This window comes from Scyliorhinus torazame, chromosome 19 (assembly GCF_047496885.1).
Source record: "Scyliorhinus torazame isolate Kashiwa2021f chromosome 19, sScyTor2.1, whole genome shotgun sequence".
Taxonomy (NCBI): domain Eukaryota; kingdom Metazoa; phylum Chordata; class Chondrichthyes; order Carcharhiniformes; family Scyliorhinidae; genus Scyliorhinus; species Scyliorhinus torazame.
Window position 1 is genome coordinate 56,119,672 of NC_092725.1, and position 15,700 is coordinate 56,135,371.

The 15,700-nt window shown below is 45.0% G+C and overlaps 1 protein-coding gene across 3 annotated transcripts in view; it reads left to right on the plus strand.

The window, feature by feature from the left end:
* The window catches only part of pnpla8 (patatin-like phospholipase domain containing 8), a 111,521-nt gene that overhangs the window by 26,641 nt on the left and 69,180 nt on the right, over window positions 1-15,700 (plus strand). For all 3 annotated transcript variants that reach the window (XM_072484312.1, XM_072484314.1, XM_072484313.1), the window contains 2 exons: window positions 8,965-9,114; window positions 12,596-12,747. In XM_072484312.1, the coding sequence (XP_072340413.1) occupies window positions 8,965-9,114; window positions 12,596-12,747 (302 nt within the window). The remainder of the gene's footprint in view (window positions 1-8,964; window positions 9,115-12,595; window positions 12,748-15,700) is intronic.

The window sequence follows — 15,700 nt, forward strand, 5'->3', positions numbered from 1 at the left end:
TACTTCCTGATTATGGCTATATTAGCCGCCCAGTAATAGTTGCTAAAATTTGGCAGCGCCAGCCCGCCCTCTCCCCGACTCCGCTCAAGCATTACCTTCCTTACTCGCGGGGTCTTGCCCGGCCAGTCGAAGCCCGTGATCACTCTGTTGACCCGCTTAAAAAAGGACTGCGGAATAAAGATGGGGAGACATTGAAAACGAACAGGAATCTCGGGAGGACCGTCATCTTCACCGTTTGCACCCCCCTAGCCAGAGACAACGGAAGTGCGTCCCATCTCCGAAAATCGTCCTTCATTTGGTCCACCAGCCGACCAGATTCAATTTATGCAGCCGGTCCCATTCCCGAGCCACTTGGATGCTTGGGTACCTAAAGCTTCCCCTCTACTAACCTAAACGGCAGCTCTCCAGTCGCCTCTCCTGTCCCCTCGCCTGGACCACAAACATCTCACTGTGTACTCCCGGATTGGTTTCTTTATTTTGAGCAGGGCCTTGCTGGCTGGTGGACACGGGGTACTCGGCGATTGCAATTTCAGACCATGCTCCGCACTGGGTTCACCTACAGGTTAGTAAAGACAGTAACCAAGCGCCCACACTGGAGGTTGAATGTGGGACTTTTGGCGGATGAAGGGTGTGCGAGCGGCTGAAGAAATGTATTCAGAACTACCTGCAGGTCAATGACACGGGGGAAATTTCAGCAGCGGTGCTGTGGGAAGCACTGAAGGCGGTGGTCAGGGGGGAGCTGATCTCGATCCGGACCCATCCGGGTGGACAGGGCAGAGACGGACCGACTGGTAAAGGAGATACCACAGATTGATAGGAGGTATGCGGAGACCCCAGAGCCAGGACTTTTAAGGGAACGGCGGAGGTTACAGGTTGAGTTTAGCTTGCTGACCACAGGAAGGGGGCGGTGGAGCAGCTGAGAAAGGCAAGGGGGGGCAAGTTCTATGGACATGGAGAGAAGGCCAGCAGAATGCTTGCACAGCAGCTTAGGAAGAGGAAGGCAGCTAGGGAGATAGGGAAAAGCAAGGACGGAGATGGGAACCTGGTTGGTGATTCAGTAGGAGTGAATAAGGCGTTTAGGGATTTCTACAGCAGGCTGTACAGGTCGGAACCCCCTACGGGGCCGGGGGGGATGAGGCACTTCTTGGAGGGACTAAATTTCAGAAAGGTGTACGGGAGCGGGGAGAAGGGCTGGGGCCCCCAATCGGGCTGGAAGAGATAGTGGAGGGCTTGTAGGCCATGCAGGCATGTAAGGCCCCGGGTCCGAACGGGCACCCAGTGGAGTTTTATACAAGGTTCTCAGGGATATTGGGGCCGGTGTTGTTGAGGATGTTCAATGAGGCAAGGGAAAGGGGGGTGTTGCCCCGACGATGTCACAGGCAACGATTTTGCTGATTCTTAAGTGGGACAATAACCCGGAGCTGTGTGGGTCCTACAGGCCGATCTCCTTGTTGAATGTAGATGCCAAGTTGCTGGCCAAAATCTTGTCCTCCGGGATCGAGGATTGTGTTCCAGACATTATTGGGGAAGACCCGACAGGGTTTGTTAAGGGCAGTCAGTTGGTGGCCAATGGAAAAAGGCTGTTAAATGTGACCATGATGCCCCCCGAAGGTAGGGAGGTGGAGGTTGTGATCGAAATGGATGCAGAAAAGGCTTTTGATCGGGTAGAATGGGACTATCTTTGGGAGATGTTGGGACGGTTCGGATTCGGGCGGGGCTTTATTGACTGGGTCAGGTTGCTGTATCAGGCTCCTGTGGCAAGTGTACGGATGAATAGGACATTGGACTATTTATCTACACCGGGGTACGAGACCGGAATGCCCCCTCCCCCCACTGTTTGCGCTGGCTATATAGCCGTTGGCAATTGCTCTGAGAGCCTCGAGGGGCTGGAGAGGGCTGGTCCGGGGTGGGGTGGAGCACAGGGTTTCGCTCTATGCGGATGACCTGCTTCTGTACGTTTCGGACCCAATAGAGGGGTTGGAAGAAATCATGAGGACTCTAGGGGAATTTGGCCGGTTTTCGGGGTATAAGCTTAATATGCCTGTTCTCGAGCTTGACCAGTCCAAGCCAGGGTCCATAACTGTGTTGAAGTCCCCTCCCATGACCAACCTGTGCGAGCCCAGGTCCGGTATCTTCCCCAGCATCCTCTTTGTAAATTCCACATCATCCCAATTTGGCGCATACACATTTACTAATACCACTTGCACCCCTTCTAGCTTCCCACTGACCATAATGTACAGACCTCCCACGTCTGAGACTATTCTACCCGCCTCAAACACCACCTGCTTATTTATCAGGATCGCGACCCCTCTAGTCTTTGAATCTAGTCCCGAGTGAAAGACCTGACTGACCCAGCCTTTCCTCAATCTAACCTGGTCCGTTACTCTAAGGTGCGTCTTCTGCAACATTACCACGTCCGCCTTCAATGCCCTAAGATGCGCGAGCACACGTGCCCTTTTGACCGGCCCATTTAATCCTCGAACATGCCAGGTGATCAGCCTAGTTGGGGGGCTCATTGCCCGTCCCCTCCGCCGATCAGCCACCCCCTTTTTTAGGCCCGCCTCCAGCCCGCGCTCCGCGCCTCCACCGGTCCATTCCCAGGCAGCCCCCACCCCCGACCTCCTCTCTGTCCCTCAGCCCAAGTCCCTCCCTCGTCAGCAGAACATTCACCCCCCCTCCCCCCCAGTAACAACACCCTGTAACCCAACCCCTTTACTAAACCAAACATATGACCCCCTCCCCCATTGCGCTTCCGCGAGCTAGCTTGCCCAGCTAGCTTGGTGGCCCCCATCCCCGGCACCAGATAGTGTCGCCGCCGCCCCCCCCCCCCCCCCCCCCCCCCCGCTCATACAAACAAACTCCAACATCAAACAATCCCCACACAATTGCCCAGCAGAAAAACACCAAGATCAAAACAAGTACACCGCCATCCCCAACAGCGCAAATGAAAACCTTAACTCACTCAGCTCTACCGCTGGTTCCAAATCAATGCAAACGGCATCACAAACATCTTCCATGAAACGCAAAACGAGAAACTTTTTACAAAAACAGAGAAACAAAATGAAAAAATGAAAGCATGAACATTGTAGCCAAGTTCAAAAATTCTCAATCCATCACCAGCCCTTTTTTTCACAAAGTCCAACGCGTCCTCGGGCGATTCGTAGTAGAAGTGCTGATCCTCATGCACGAACCAGAGACGGGCTGGGTATAACAGTCCTAACCACCTTTTTCTTAAAAAGGATCGACCTGATCTGGTTGATGCCTGCTCTCCTCCTGGCCACCTCTACACTCAGGTCCTGGTAAACCCGCAGGATGCTATTGTCCCATTTACAGCTCCGTGTCTGCTTGGCCCACTAGAATGCGCTCCTTATCCGAGAACCTGTGGAATCTCGCCACCGTTGCCCTCGGTGGGGGGGTCTCCCATTCGCAGCTTCCTCGCGAGTGCTCTGTGAGCCCTATCCACCTCCAAGGGCCGGGTGAATGCCCCATCCCCCAGCAGCTTCACAAACATGTCTGCGATGTATGCCCCAGTGTCCGTTCTTTCGGACCCCTCCGGGAGCCCGACGATTCTTAGGTTCTGCCGGCGGGACCTATTTTCTAGGTCCTCCACCTTCTCCAGAAGCTTCTTCTGCTGGTCCCCACGGGGGAAAGGTCCAAAAGTCCGACCAGAGCAGGAACCACCAAATTAGCACAGGGCTAAATCGCTGTCTTTGAAAGCAAACCAAGGCAGGCCAGCAGCACGGTTCAATTCCGGTAACAGCCTCCCCGAACAGGCGCCGGAATGTGGCGACTAGGGGCTATTCACAGTAACTTCATTGAAGCCTACTTGTGACAATAAGCGATTTTCATTTCATTTCATATGCGACTTACTCCTTCAAAGCCGCCACCGGAAGTCTGAGCACTGTATTGTTGGAGGAGCCACCCTTCGGAAGAGAGGTTAAACTGATAATCTGTCTGTATTTTCGATGGTTAATGAATCTAGGGAAGGAAAGCATCTGAAGGTCTGACCAATATTATTCGTAACTGGTTATTTACCCCCAGGCTATTTCTAGGGACTGATTAGCTTGACTAAATGAGAGTGTGTTTAGGTACTTGGCACATGCAGCAATCATTAATCTGCTTTTTCTTAAGTTTACATTTTTATTTTTTGCTTTTCCCACATTATACTTCTTATTTTTAAAATGGAATTGAAAACTGGCATTTATTAAAGTTTTGAACTGGCTTGCTGGCTTAGGGGCAGCATGGTGGTTAGCACAATTGCTTCACAGCTCCAGGGTCCTAGGTTTGATTCCTGGCTTGGGTCACTGTCTGAGCGCAGTCTGCACGTTCTCCCCGTTTGTGCGTGGGTTTCCTCCGGGTGCTCCGCTTTCCTCCCACAGTCCAAAGATGTGCAGGTTAGGTGGATTGGCCATGCTAAATTGCCCTTGGTGTCCAAAAATTCCCTCAGTGTTGGGTGGGGTTATTGGGTTATAGAGATACGGTGGAGGTGTGGTCTTGGGTAGGGTGCTCTTTCCAAGAGCCGGTGCAGACTCGATGGACCGCATGGCCTCCTCCTGCACTGTAAATTCTATGTCTATCATTCATCATTAATGCACACTATGGATAGCTCTTTTCGTGAGCCAGCATAGATAAGATGGGATGAATGGTCTCTTTTTGTGCTGTAAGATTCTAGATTTCAAATGTTTACCCCTCAACCAACATTATCAAAATAGATTGACTTGGCTTTTGACTTATTACTGTTTGTGGGATTTGCTGCGCACAAAATGTTTGACACAAGAACGATAACTGCACAATGAACACTACATATCAAAAAACGCACTAAACACTATGATTCAGAATTTTGCTGACTGGGCCATTGGACCATTTTCATCTTTGGAAATTGTATAAATTAAACGTTTCGACGTGATCAAAGCTGTGATATATCTGTTCTATAACTTGGTTGATAATTAGACTATTGGACTTGGGTATTTTCGGGACAGTTTCTTCGAGCAACACGTTCTAGCACCAATCAGGGAGCAGGCGCTACCAGATCTGGTGATGTGCAATGAGGCAGGATTTATTAATGACCTGATTGATGCAGGTAGTAGTGATCATAATATGATTGAACTTCACATTCGGTTTGAGGAAGGGGTGGATCTAAGACTAGTGTTTTAAACTTAAATAAGGACAATCATGAGGGCATGAAGGCATAGCTGGCTAAAGTGAACTGGGAAATTGGGTTAAAGGATGGACGAGTAGAAATGCAGTGGCAGATGTTTAAGGAGATATTTCAAAGTACTCAGAAAAGATAGATTCCAGTGAGCCGGAAAGACCCTTAAAAGCACCATCCGTGGCTAACTAAGGAAGTTGAAGATAGTATCAAATTGAAAGAAAAAGTATAATTCCACAGGGACATCAGAAGATTGGATGGAATATTAAGAACAATAATGTCTAAAATATTAATAAAGTGAAGAAATTGCAGTACAAGAGAAAGCTAGCCAGAAATATGAACACAAATATAAGTTTCTATAGGTATTTGAAAGAAAAAGAGTTAAGTGAATGTTGATCCCCAAGAGAGTTTGGAGAATTAATAATGTAAAATGCAGATAAATTGAACAGGTGTTTTGTGTCTATCCTCACTGTAAAGGATACAAATAACATCCTAGAAATGTTGTGAATCTGGAGGTAAACAGGAGGGGCAACTTAAAACAATTCCTATCACCAGGGCGAAGGTACCGAGAAAATTATTAGAACTAAAAGCTGACCAGTCCTGATGGACTCCCTTCGAGATCTGAAAAGAAATAACTGCTGAGATAGTAGATGCATTCGTTTAGTTTTGCAAATTCCACCAGACTCTAGAAAGATCCCAACAGTTTGGTAAATAAAAAATGTAGCTCCTCCATTCAAGGTGGGGAGACAGCAGGAAACCACAGATCATTCAGCTTAACACCTCATAGTGGTGGAAAATGCTGGAATCTATTATTCAGGAAGTTATAACGGGGCACTTAAAAAATCTCAATACAGTCAGGCAGAGTCAACATGGTTTTGTGAAAGTGAAATCATGTTTTGACTAATTTATTGGAGTCCTTTGAGGAAATAACAAACAATGTGGATAAAGTGGAATCTGTGGATGTGCTGTACTTGGATTTGCAGAAGACATTTCAAAAGGTGCCACATCAAAGGTTACTGCACAAAGTAAGAACTCATGGTGTAGGGAGTAACAGCATGGATAGAAGATTAGTTAGCTCAAAGGCAACAGTGAGTAGGCATAGCTAGGTCATTTTTGCATTGGCAAGATATGAATGGAGATCATGGATCAGTGCTGGGACTTCAACTATAATTTATATCAATGATTTGGATGAAAGGAATACAATATACGGTTGCTAAATTTGCTGAAGACCCAAAGAAAGGTAGGAAAGCAAGTTGCGAAGAGGCTATAAAGGCTTGTGCAAAGGGTTAATTGAGTGGGCAAAAATTTGGACGGTACAGTTTAACTTTGGCGGGAAGAATAGAAAGGTAGCATATTATTTAAATGGAGAGAAATTGCAAGTTGTGAGGGATCTGGATGTTCAGGGACAGGAATCACACAGTTAGTATGCAAGTACTGCAAGTAATTAGGAAGGCAAATGGAATGTTCTGTATTGCAAGGGGGTTGGAATATAGAAATAAGGATGTTTTGCTACAGTTGTGCAGGACATTGGTGAGACCACTTCTGGAATACTGTGTGCAGTTTTGGTCTCCTTTAAGAAAGAATATAAATGGGTTAGAAGCAGTTCAGCGAAGGTTCATTCGACTGTCACCCGGGTTGGGGGTGGGGTTACCTTGTAAGGAAAAGTTGGACAGGCTGGCCTGGATCCATTTGAGTTTAAAAGATTTGAGGGGTGATCTTTTTGAAATGTATAAAATCCTGACTGGTTTTGACAGGGTGGACACTGAAAGGACGTTTCCCCTTGTGGGAGAGGCTAGAATGAAGGGCCACAGTTTAAAAATAGGGGGTCTCCCATTTAAAATGGAGAGGAGGAGAATATTGTTCCCTCAGGGTGGGGGGGAGGGGTCATGAGCCCTTGGAACTCTTTTCCCTGGAAAACGGTGGAGGCAGGTCCATTGAGTAGTTTTGAAGTCGAGGTATAATGATTCTTGATTAGCAGCCAAATCAAAGGGTATTAGGGAGAGGCATGAATGTGGAGTTGAGGCCACCATCAATTCAGCTATGATCTTCTTGAATGGTGGAGCCGGCCCAAGGGGGCTTTTTCCAGCTCTTAATGTGTTATGTTTGTATAGATGAAACAAACATGAGTGTAATATTACAGTGGTCAAAATACAAGGAGCTTGAGATGGTCTAGGTTCAATATAGTGGAAGTTCTCACATCAAAAACCAACAAATGATGCAGAGCTGGAAAATGGCTGTGTTTCTCCACCTGGTCAGCTTAATAGTCCCTCCGGTTCCAAGCCAAGATATTGTTTATGAAAAATCTTTGTGCCCATTTACGTTTCCCAAGTGAAGGTGAGCCTTTTGGAACGGTGGGCATGACCGTATTGAGGTAACTGATTAGTTAGCCTGTTTGGTGTTGGTGGACGGATAAATGCGAAGAATCATAGAATCTTGCAGCACAGATATTTTGAGAAGGCAAGTAAGAGCTAAAACCATATCAAACGTTGGCTAGGCTACAATTATAAGAGCACTGCGTGACGTTCTGGTCACCGTATTACAAGAAGTATATGGAGGCACGGGAGAGAGCTCAGAGTGGATTCGCAAGGATGATGCCGGAAATATGTGGGTGCACTTATCAGGAAAGGCTGAAAAAAGAAGATGGTGGGGGGTGACCGAATAGAGATCTTTATAATGATGAAAGGTTTTGGTAGAGTGGATACAATGCCCCGGATCTTCTGGCCAGTGGCAAACCAGACACTCCGAGCTGGAACTGGGGGTAGGTAGGGGTGGGTGGTGGTGAGCAGAGCTGGTGGGTGGAAGAGGTTGATCAATGTAGGGGTGGTTGTTGGATTACCAGCTGGAGGGATACTCTTGCTGATTGAAGGGCTGCTGTCCTGGAGCAGGCTTAACGCTGGCTAGGAGTTCACCTAAATAAAGCTGTGATATAGCTGTGGTAAGCACTGGGCAAACAGGCCGTGTTTTCACTTTGACCGATTGCAACAGAACTATCAACGTGGCATCCCAAGAAGCTGCTTCTGACAAACAGCAAGTTCCAGGTTCCCGCATAAGGTGCCTCCCGAGAGTTGCAATGTCATTGTGGCTTTTGGAAAGCCTCTGCATCTACCACTTTCGGAATTGGTAGATCTGGGCCAATGTTTCCACTCTTGGGACAGAACATCACTAGAGGCCATCAATGTAGGATAGTCACCAAGAAATCAAGAAGAAACATCTTCACCTGCTCTTCCATGGTGCTGTGGGATTCCTGGGTCCACCTCAGAAAGCAACCCGATCTGTGAATGTCTCTTTGTACCCCCTCCGTGGTTCGACTTCCTTGTGCATGGTGTACTGTCTTTTTGTTTCAGTGCTCCATTTACCTCCTGTGTCTACTAATACCCCTAAGATTATTCATTTTCACTCCAAACATATTTGGAGAGTATGTTTCATGCGTGTTTTTTTTCATCCGATATGCAGCATGTTACATATTTCTGTATTAAGCTGTAGGGATGCATTGTGCTATTGGACAATGACTTGCCTAACTCTTTTGTAGGACCCTAGTTACATCTTCAGCTGTCCCTCTGGCTTGGTACTGTCTACAAATTTGCTCTATTTGTATTAATTCCTCAGTTGTGCCTTGATTTTTCAACATTATTGGTTGCATAACAATATGAAACGTGGTCAAATTGTTTTTGAAACTCTTGGCTAGTCTGCGTCACAGAGCTTTCTCCAGAAAGATCAAGCTGTCAGGGAAAAGCTGCATCAGTTCCAAAAGGGATGCAGTGACTCTATGCAAAGATTGATTTCTTTCATTGCTGCATTACCACTTCTTTGCCTAGATCATTGCCAAGTTCAGTGTGGATAACCGGACCAGAGCTTTGGTACAAGCGTTACACAGAGCCTCTGATGCCCGAGTGTATATCAATCGAGTGGAAGAGCTAACGTACCACCTTCTGGAATTTCCTGAAAGCCGGGCTGTGGCTGTCAAGGTAACTCTGAGACTGATGTTCTTGTCTATTTTTTCTTCCTCTTAGAGCCAATTGGTTGAAATTTGCAATGTGTTTGTAACTCTTCCCGGCCCTCCTCCACCACCCAGCCCTCCCAAAAATAAAGCTTCACTACATACCAGACTAGGACCAAACATCAATCTGCTTCTAAAGCTGTAAAAGGAGCACTAGTTCACCCTCCTAAGCCATTCCACGCGAGATGTCAAGAAAAAATATTGGATTTCATTCAAAACTGGGTGCAGAGGGGAAATTGAATATGGGTCAAGAGAGTTTGGGTAAGAGTGCAGGAAAGTGGTGATTGTTTTGGTGAGAGGGGACGAAGCAGTCCAATCTCTGGGGAGTAGAAATCCTTACAATGGGCGAGGGTTCCAGGGGGTATCTTAGCTCGTTATGTGCAAACAGTGGCTTGAGGCCCTCTCACTAGGGTGAGAATGAGTGTAGGAGGCTGCAGGACCTCCCATCTCCAGGACCTGGTCAATGGGTCCTTCCAAGTGATGGGTGCGTTTTTTAATTCCAACAGTTGCTGGTAGTGGGTGAGTGAGTTGTGCCCTCGAGGGGAACAGAGTGATGATTTAGTTACAAAATGCAGAAGCTCCATGCAGGTAGCTCCTCTGAAGGGCTCAGCAGGGCCGAGAGAGAAGAGAGAGAGAGCGCAGGCATTGATGTGGAAGCATGGAGCTGTGTGGACCCACTGCAGGTGGCGAGTATTTTATTTTCCAATTCGTGCTGCCCAAGGAATTGGCATTGTACTGTGAATGAGCCACGTGGATATGGGATTTAGGGAGTGGGTGGCAGGCGGGTGAGAAGACCAGAATCAGTGGGAATCGGGGTCATCAAAATCTTAATGTTTAAATGCTTAAATATTAAAACATGCTGCTGTGCAGAGACCTGGGTATCCTAGTGTATGAGCCGCAAAAAGTTGATTTACAGGTGCAACAGGTGTTTAAGAAGGCGAATGGAGTTTTGTCCTTCATTGCTAGAGGGATGGAGTTTAAGACTAGGGAGGTTATGCTGCAACTGTATAAGGTGTTAGTGAGGCCATACCTGGAGTATCGTGTTCAGGTTTGGTCTCCTTACCTGAGAAAGGACTTACTGACGCTGGAAGGTGTGCAGAGGAGATTCATTCGGTTAATCCCAGAGTTGAGGGGGTTGGATTACGAGGAGAGGTTGAGTAGACTGGGACTGTACTCGTTGAAATTTAGAAGGAAGCGGGGGGGGGGGGGGGGGGGGGATCTTACAGAAACATATGAAATTATGAAGGGAATATAGATGCGGGCAGATTGTTTCCACTAGGGGGCATAGCCTCAAAATAAGGGGAAGTAGATTTCGGACTGATCTTGGGAGGAATTTCTTCACCCAAAGGGTTGTGAATCTATGGAATTCCCTGCCCAGTGAAGCAGTTGAGGCTCCTTCATTAAATGTTTTTAAGATAAAGATAGATAGGTTATGGTGGAAAAGTGGAGCTGATTCCACAAAAGATCAGCCATGATCTCATTGAATGGCGGAGCAGACTCGAAGGGCCAGATGGCCTACTCCTGCTCCTAGTTCTTCTGTGCTTATGTTCTAAATGCAAAATATTAAGTTTAAACAAGTATAGTCATTAAAATGTAAAAGAGATATAACTTGGATTGAGAATAAAATCAAATTAATGTGAAAAGTCTCAGGCTGGAGTGAGAATGTGAGAGGTTAACTGGTGGCTGCACAGAAGAGTCAGAAAAAATTGATGGTGGTGGCGTGGGGGGAATAAACAAAGTTAATGTGATTTATGCAGTTTAAAAATATTTAAAACTTGAGTGAGGATTTTGCCGATTTACTCAGCTCACACAGAAATCCATTCAGATGCAGCAATAAGATTCACTTCTGAGAGTGCAGTGCTTTACAGTGCCACTCAGTGGCCAGAATGTGAAACTGCAGATAGACCTAAATCCTTAGATGGTTGAGAGTAGTCCCGTTCATGATTAAAATATAATACCTCACCCTCATCTCTGTTCAAATTAATTTGCCAATTATTTGTCCATTCTGCAAGCTTATTAATTCTAGATTAATGAATATGTGTAAGAGTGCTACTGCTGCCTCTTTAAAATGCATGGATACAAATTGTCCAGACGGGAAGGTTGATTAATGTATTTAATATTCTTTTTCCTATGTTAATATAATTATATCATTTCTAATTTAATCTTCTGATTTTGTGTCCACCTGATCAGCCTCCCTTCTAGGCCCTGAAGAGAAAGTGATAATTTAATATTTCCACCATTTTCCTATCCTCTGGCTGTCTATATCAGAGTGGCCCTATTCCTATCCTGATTTTATTTTTATTCATGTGCCTGCAAAATATTATATGATTTGTTTTGTGTCCCTTGATCAGTACCAGTGGATTAAAGAAACTGGCAACATTTTGTAAAGAATGACAAAAGAAAAGAGCACTTGGAAAAATAAAGTTTACTTCTTTTTACAGAATATTGTAATTTCAATCTTATATTATCATTCACACCTTTGAAACCTGTTTGATTTGACTTGCCGGTGATTTTTCCAGGGCTTGAGGGCACTAAATAAAGGTTAATGTTTTTAATTTTCAGAGAAAGGATATATTTTTGTGGCCTCGTTCTCGAGGATTGAGCACTCCAGATTTGAACTCTTGTACTGAATACACTGTCTATGAGCTTTCAAAACACCAAAATTTCATCACCTAAAGAGAACTGTTCACTTTGTCTCCTTTTATTTTGGACATTAGTGAGATATCTTGGACATTAGTGAGATGCAGCATAGGCTTCAGTGGTCAACCTTCTACCTGGCGCAGGTGGGATGTTGGCTCAATGGAAGCTGCTCAGTCGATTCAAAATAGGCCCACGCTTAAAATTGGGAACTAGCTTTCAACCCCTAGCTCAGCAAAAATGTTAGTGCTGTGGAGCTGCAGCACGATGGGTAGCATCCTTACCTCTGAGCCAGAAACACCAGGTTCAAATCCCACCGCAGGACTTCCTTGATGGCCAAGGGAGGTGTGTTCATATTACTGCCAGCAGGTTGAGTATCCAACACGCCAGTGGCAGGCGGTAAGAGCAGGAGAGACTCCTGGTCAGCCATGCTTGAAGTAGAGCGATGCCCCTCAAACTAACCCTCTGGCGACAGGCTAGCACCCTGTTCCAGGAAAAATGTGTTTTGGAAACCAACGAAAGTCTGCTGTGCGCATCACTAGGTGCGGGAAGAGAAACCACAGCACCACTAGGTGCTGGTAGTATACATTGTAGAACATCAGTTGCTTAAAACACACACACACACTGGTGGGCCGTTACAGGTATTGAACTGAATATATACTTCTTTCCTCTGTTTTCTTCCATTGATATTTCATTTTAAATTTGGCAAGGATAGCTAGCTGTACTAATGTTCTATTTCATTAAACATGCATTAGAAATCCTGTGATGAGCACTTTGAGGTTTTAAAATGATCTTGTTGTTTTTGAAAACAGGAGAAGCTAATTCCTTGTTTGTTACGTCTGAGGCAAGCAAATGATGAAACCCTTCAGAATGCAGTCAGGGAGAGCCTGGCTCTGGTTGGATATACAAACCCTATCAAAGGGCGTGGCATTAGAGTCTTGAGTATTGATGGAGGAGGAACGAGGTAATTGAATTTCTGATTTTAATAAATGTTTCAAGTGAGGCTTTTAATATTTCATCAAGGTAGCCCTCCGGGGTGGTGCAGTGGCTATGACGCCGAGGACCCGGGTTTGATCCCGGTCCCGGGTCACTGTCCATGTGGAGTTTCCACATTCTCCCCGTGTCTGTGTGGCTCTCACCCCCACAACCCAAAGATGTGCAGGTTAGGTGGATTGGCCACACTAAATTGCCACTTAATTTGAAAAAAAAAGAATTGGGTACTCTAAATTTGAAACAAAAAATAATATAACCCTTCATCTACGTAACTTCATCAACCAACATACCATCTGAGCATCAAATTGAGGAAATAGTCTCCAAGATTTCTGCTGTTTTTTTGCTTGCTTGGTCTCTTGGAGATCCAAATGTGACTTTGATTTTACACTTGCCATGAATTTTTGTTGGGTTCATTGCTGCTTAGCTTCTGCTTGGTTCTTTCAGAGCAAAGTGACTTTGCCATTGCACAACGCGATAAGCTAAAATCATTGTCAGTACATTGGGGAAGAAAGGTTCGTTAGTTCCATTGCACTTTACTGGCACCTAGATACAAATCCAGATCACAGCAAAGGAATAATGGCTTCTTAAGGGTGCTGCATTGAAAGAACCTGGAGAACCTCAACCCAGATCGTGTGGGTTGGCAGTCCAACGTGTCTGCCAATGAGTGCAAACAGGTAGTCTTTCCTCCAACACCTTATAGGGAGTATAAACTTTCAAACTGATGCATTAGGAATTCTGAAGTTTTTTTCAGGCCAGCAAGTAAGGGATGAAGATCCACTTGTTTGGTACAATATTAGGGTCAGGTTCACCTAAAGTTTAGACTTTTGGTGGATGCAAAACCAGTAACACCAATCATCATTAACTTTTCTTAGAGTAGCTGAGCAATGTTTATGAAGAAGAATCACATTAGAAAGAACTGAAAGACTCATGACGTATTTGGGGTTAGGGGCCAAGGTTTATTTCTGGTTAGTAGACGTTCTCTCGGCCTTTCTTCTGGAGGCCGAGTCCAGCAGATGCTTGTGGGAAGATTTCACACTCCAGGTTAAACTGCAATATGACCGCAAGAGAGGAGAATCTATTTCTTCAAAACACAGGAGGCAAACGCAAGCTGAAACCACTCGTTGCCCCAATTTTATAGAAGGACTTTTCAGTCTTGTCTGTGGGACATGGCGTTCTTGATAGCGACTCAAATAGAAGTTGCATTTTCCAGTGAGCCTATAAGTGGGTGCAGAGACAGGTGACCGATTAAAAGGGAAACAAAAGTTGCTCTTGGCTGTATTTAAAACAGTGAACCAGTCCAAAGAAAAAGTTGGAAAAATATTTTATTGCGATTGAGCCCAGATAAGCAACAACAAAAATCTTGAGAGCAGCAGCTTGTCAAGATGTAGAATGACATTTATTAGCATTTCCTTACCGAAGCTCCCACCATGAACGCCTTGCGGCTCAAGATTGGCTGGTTCACTTGAATTTCAATGAAAGTCAGAGGATAAGGATTAAGCATCTCTCCTTCCCACTCCCCAGGGTTGACAATTTACTGAAGAATTGAGGAGTCACAAGTGGTTTAGCTTAAAGATTTAAAGTGGTTTATTGACCAGCAAGTCTTCAACTACAACACATGATCAGAATAGATAGAAGGAAGCACATGACACCTCCATGTCACACATCACCCTGACGAGCCCTACATTGTTGGTTGGTCAAAATTCAGCACCTTCACATCTACTGTAAGTGATTTAAGAAGGAAGGCCACTGCAAAGACCACTAGAGATGGGAAATAAATGCGAACATTGCCAGAGACATCATATTCTAGAAAGGCTATATTAATATTAAAAAAGAATACATCGTGCAATTGACAGTTACTGCTTGCGTATTTGTGGATTGTTTCTGAGAGATTGTGAATTTTGAGCGGTCTTGCTATGTTCTCTTTTCACTTGGATTTGCAAATATTTGACTTGAGAATTGCTATGATTCAGAGCAACCACAACACTGTTGTGTTTGTTTCAAAAGGCAGCTCCCAAAGGCAAGTCCATGCCTTTAATTAACCCTATTGCTGCAGTGAAGGAATTGTAGCGCATCTCTGGGCTAATCATCCAGTTTTCTTTTGTTATTCAATTATACTGGATCTCCCCTGCTTATAAACCTGATTTCTAAACGAACAAAAAGCACTAACAATAAATCAAAATTCCAAGCTAAAGGTAAGATTCCGAATTATTGTAGTAATACAATGGAATGAAAAAGCTAATTAAATAGCAGTACAGTACTTGATTTTCTGACATTAAACTCTGCTGAAAAGTAATCAAGCAATTATAATAATTTTTTTCAGATCCCTTTGTGTCTAACAACTTTCTTAAAACCTGTAACATGGGCAATTCTAGCTCAATGCATTTCATTCTTGTTATAATAACTTGGATATATGATACAAACAATTAAATTCTCAAGCCAAATTGTAGCCTTTGTGGTCATTGTTGGTAGCAAGTTTTAGTGGAAGGGAAATCATGGCCCGTAACTTGCCGGCTCTCGAACGTCAAAACTTCGGAGTACCCCAAAGATGCAATGGGGGAAACCCCAACCCTTGATGTTCCCTGGTAACAATTGTATGACGATTGCCAGTAAGTGCAAGCTTGCATTGGGCAATTGCCCTGCATCAGAATGTCCTAGATAAATCACAAACTTTGGATGTATTTGACTGTCTTACAGTAATAGTGTGATGAGTGGAGGATTTTAGGAATATTAGGTCCTAAACATTGGGGCAATTTAAGAGTTGAAAGCCTGGGGTTAGAGTGTGTTTGGCTGCAGGGTCATATTTTTGTTTTAAAAAATCCAATTTCCAGAACCTGGGAGCTTTTAGGAGCTAGAAGGTGAAATTGACCAGAGGAATGTGTTTTTCAGTCTGGGCCAATGCATTTGGTTTGACTGGGGAAGTCCCT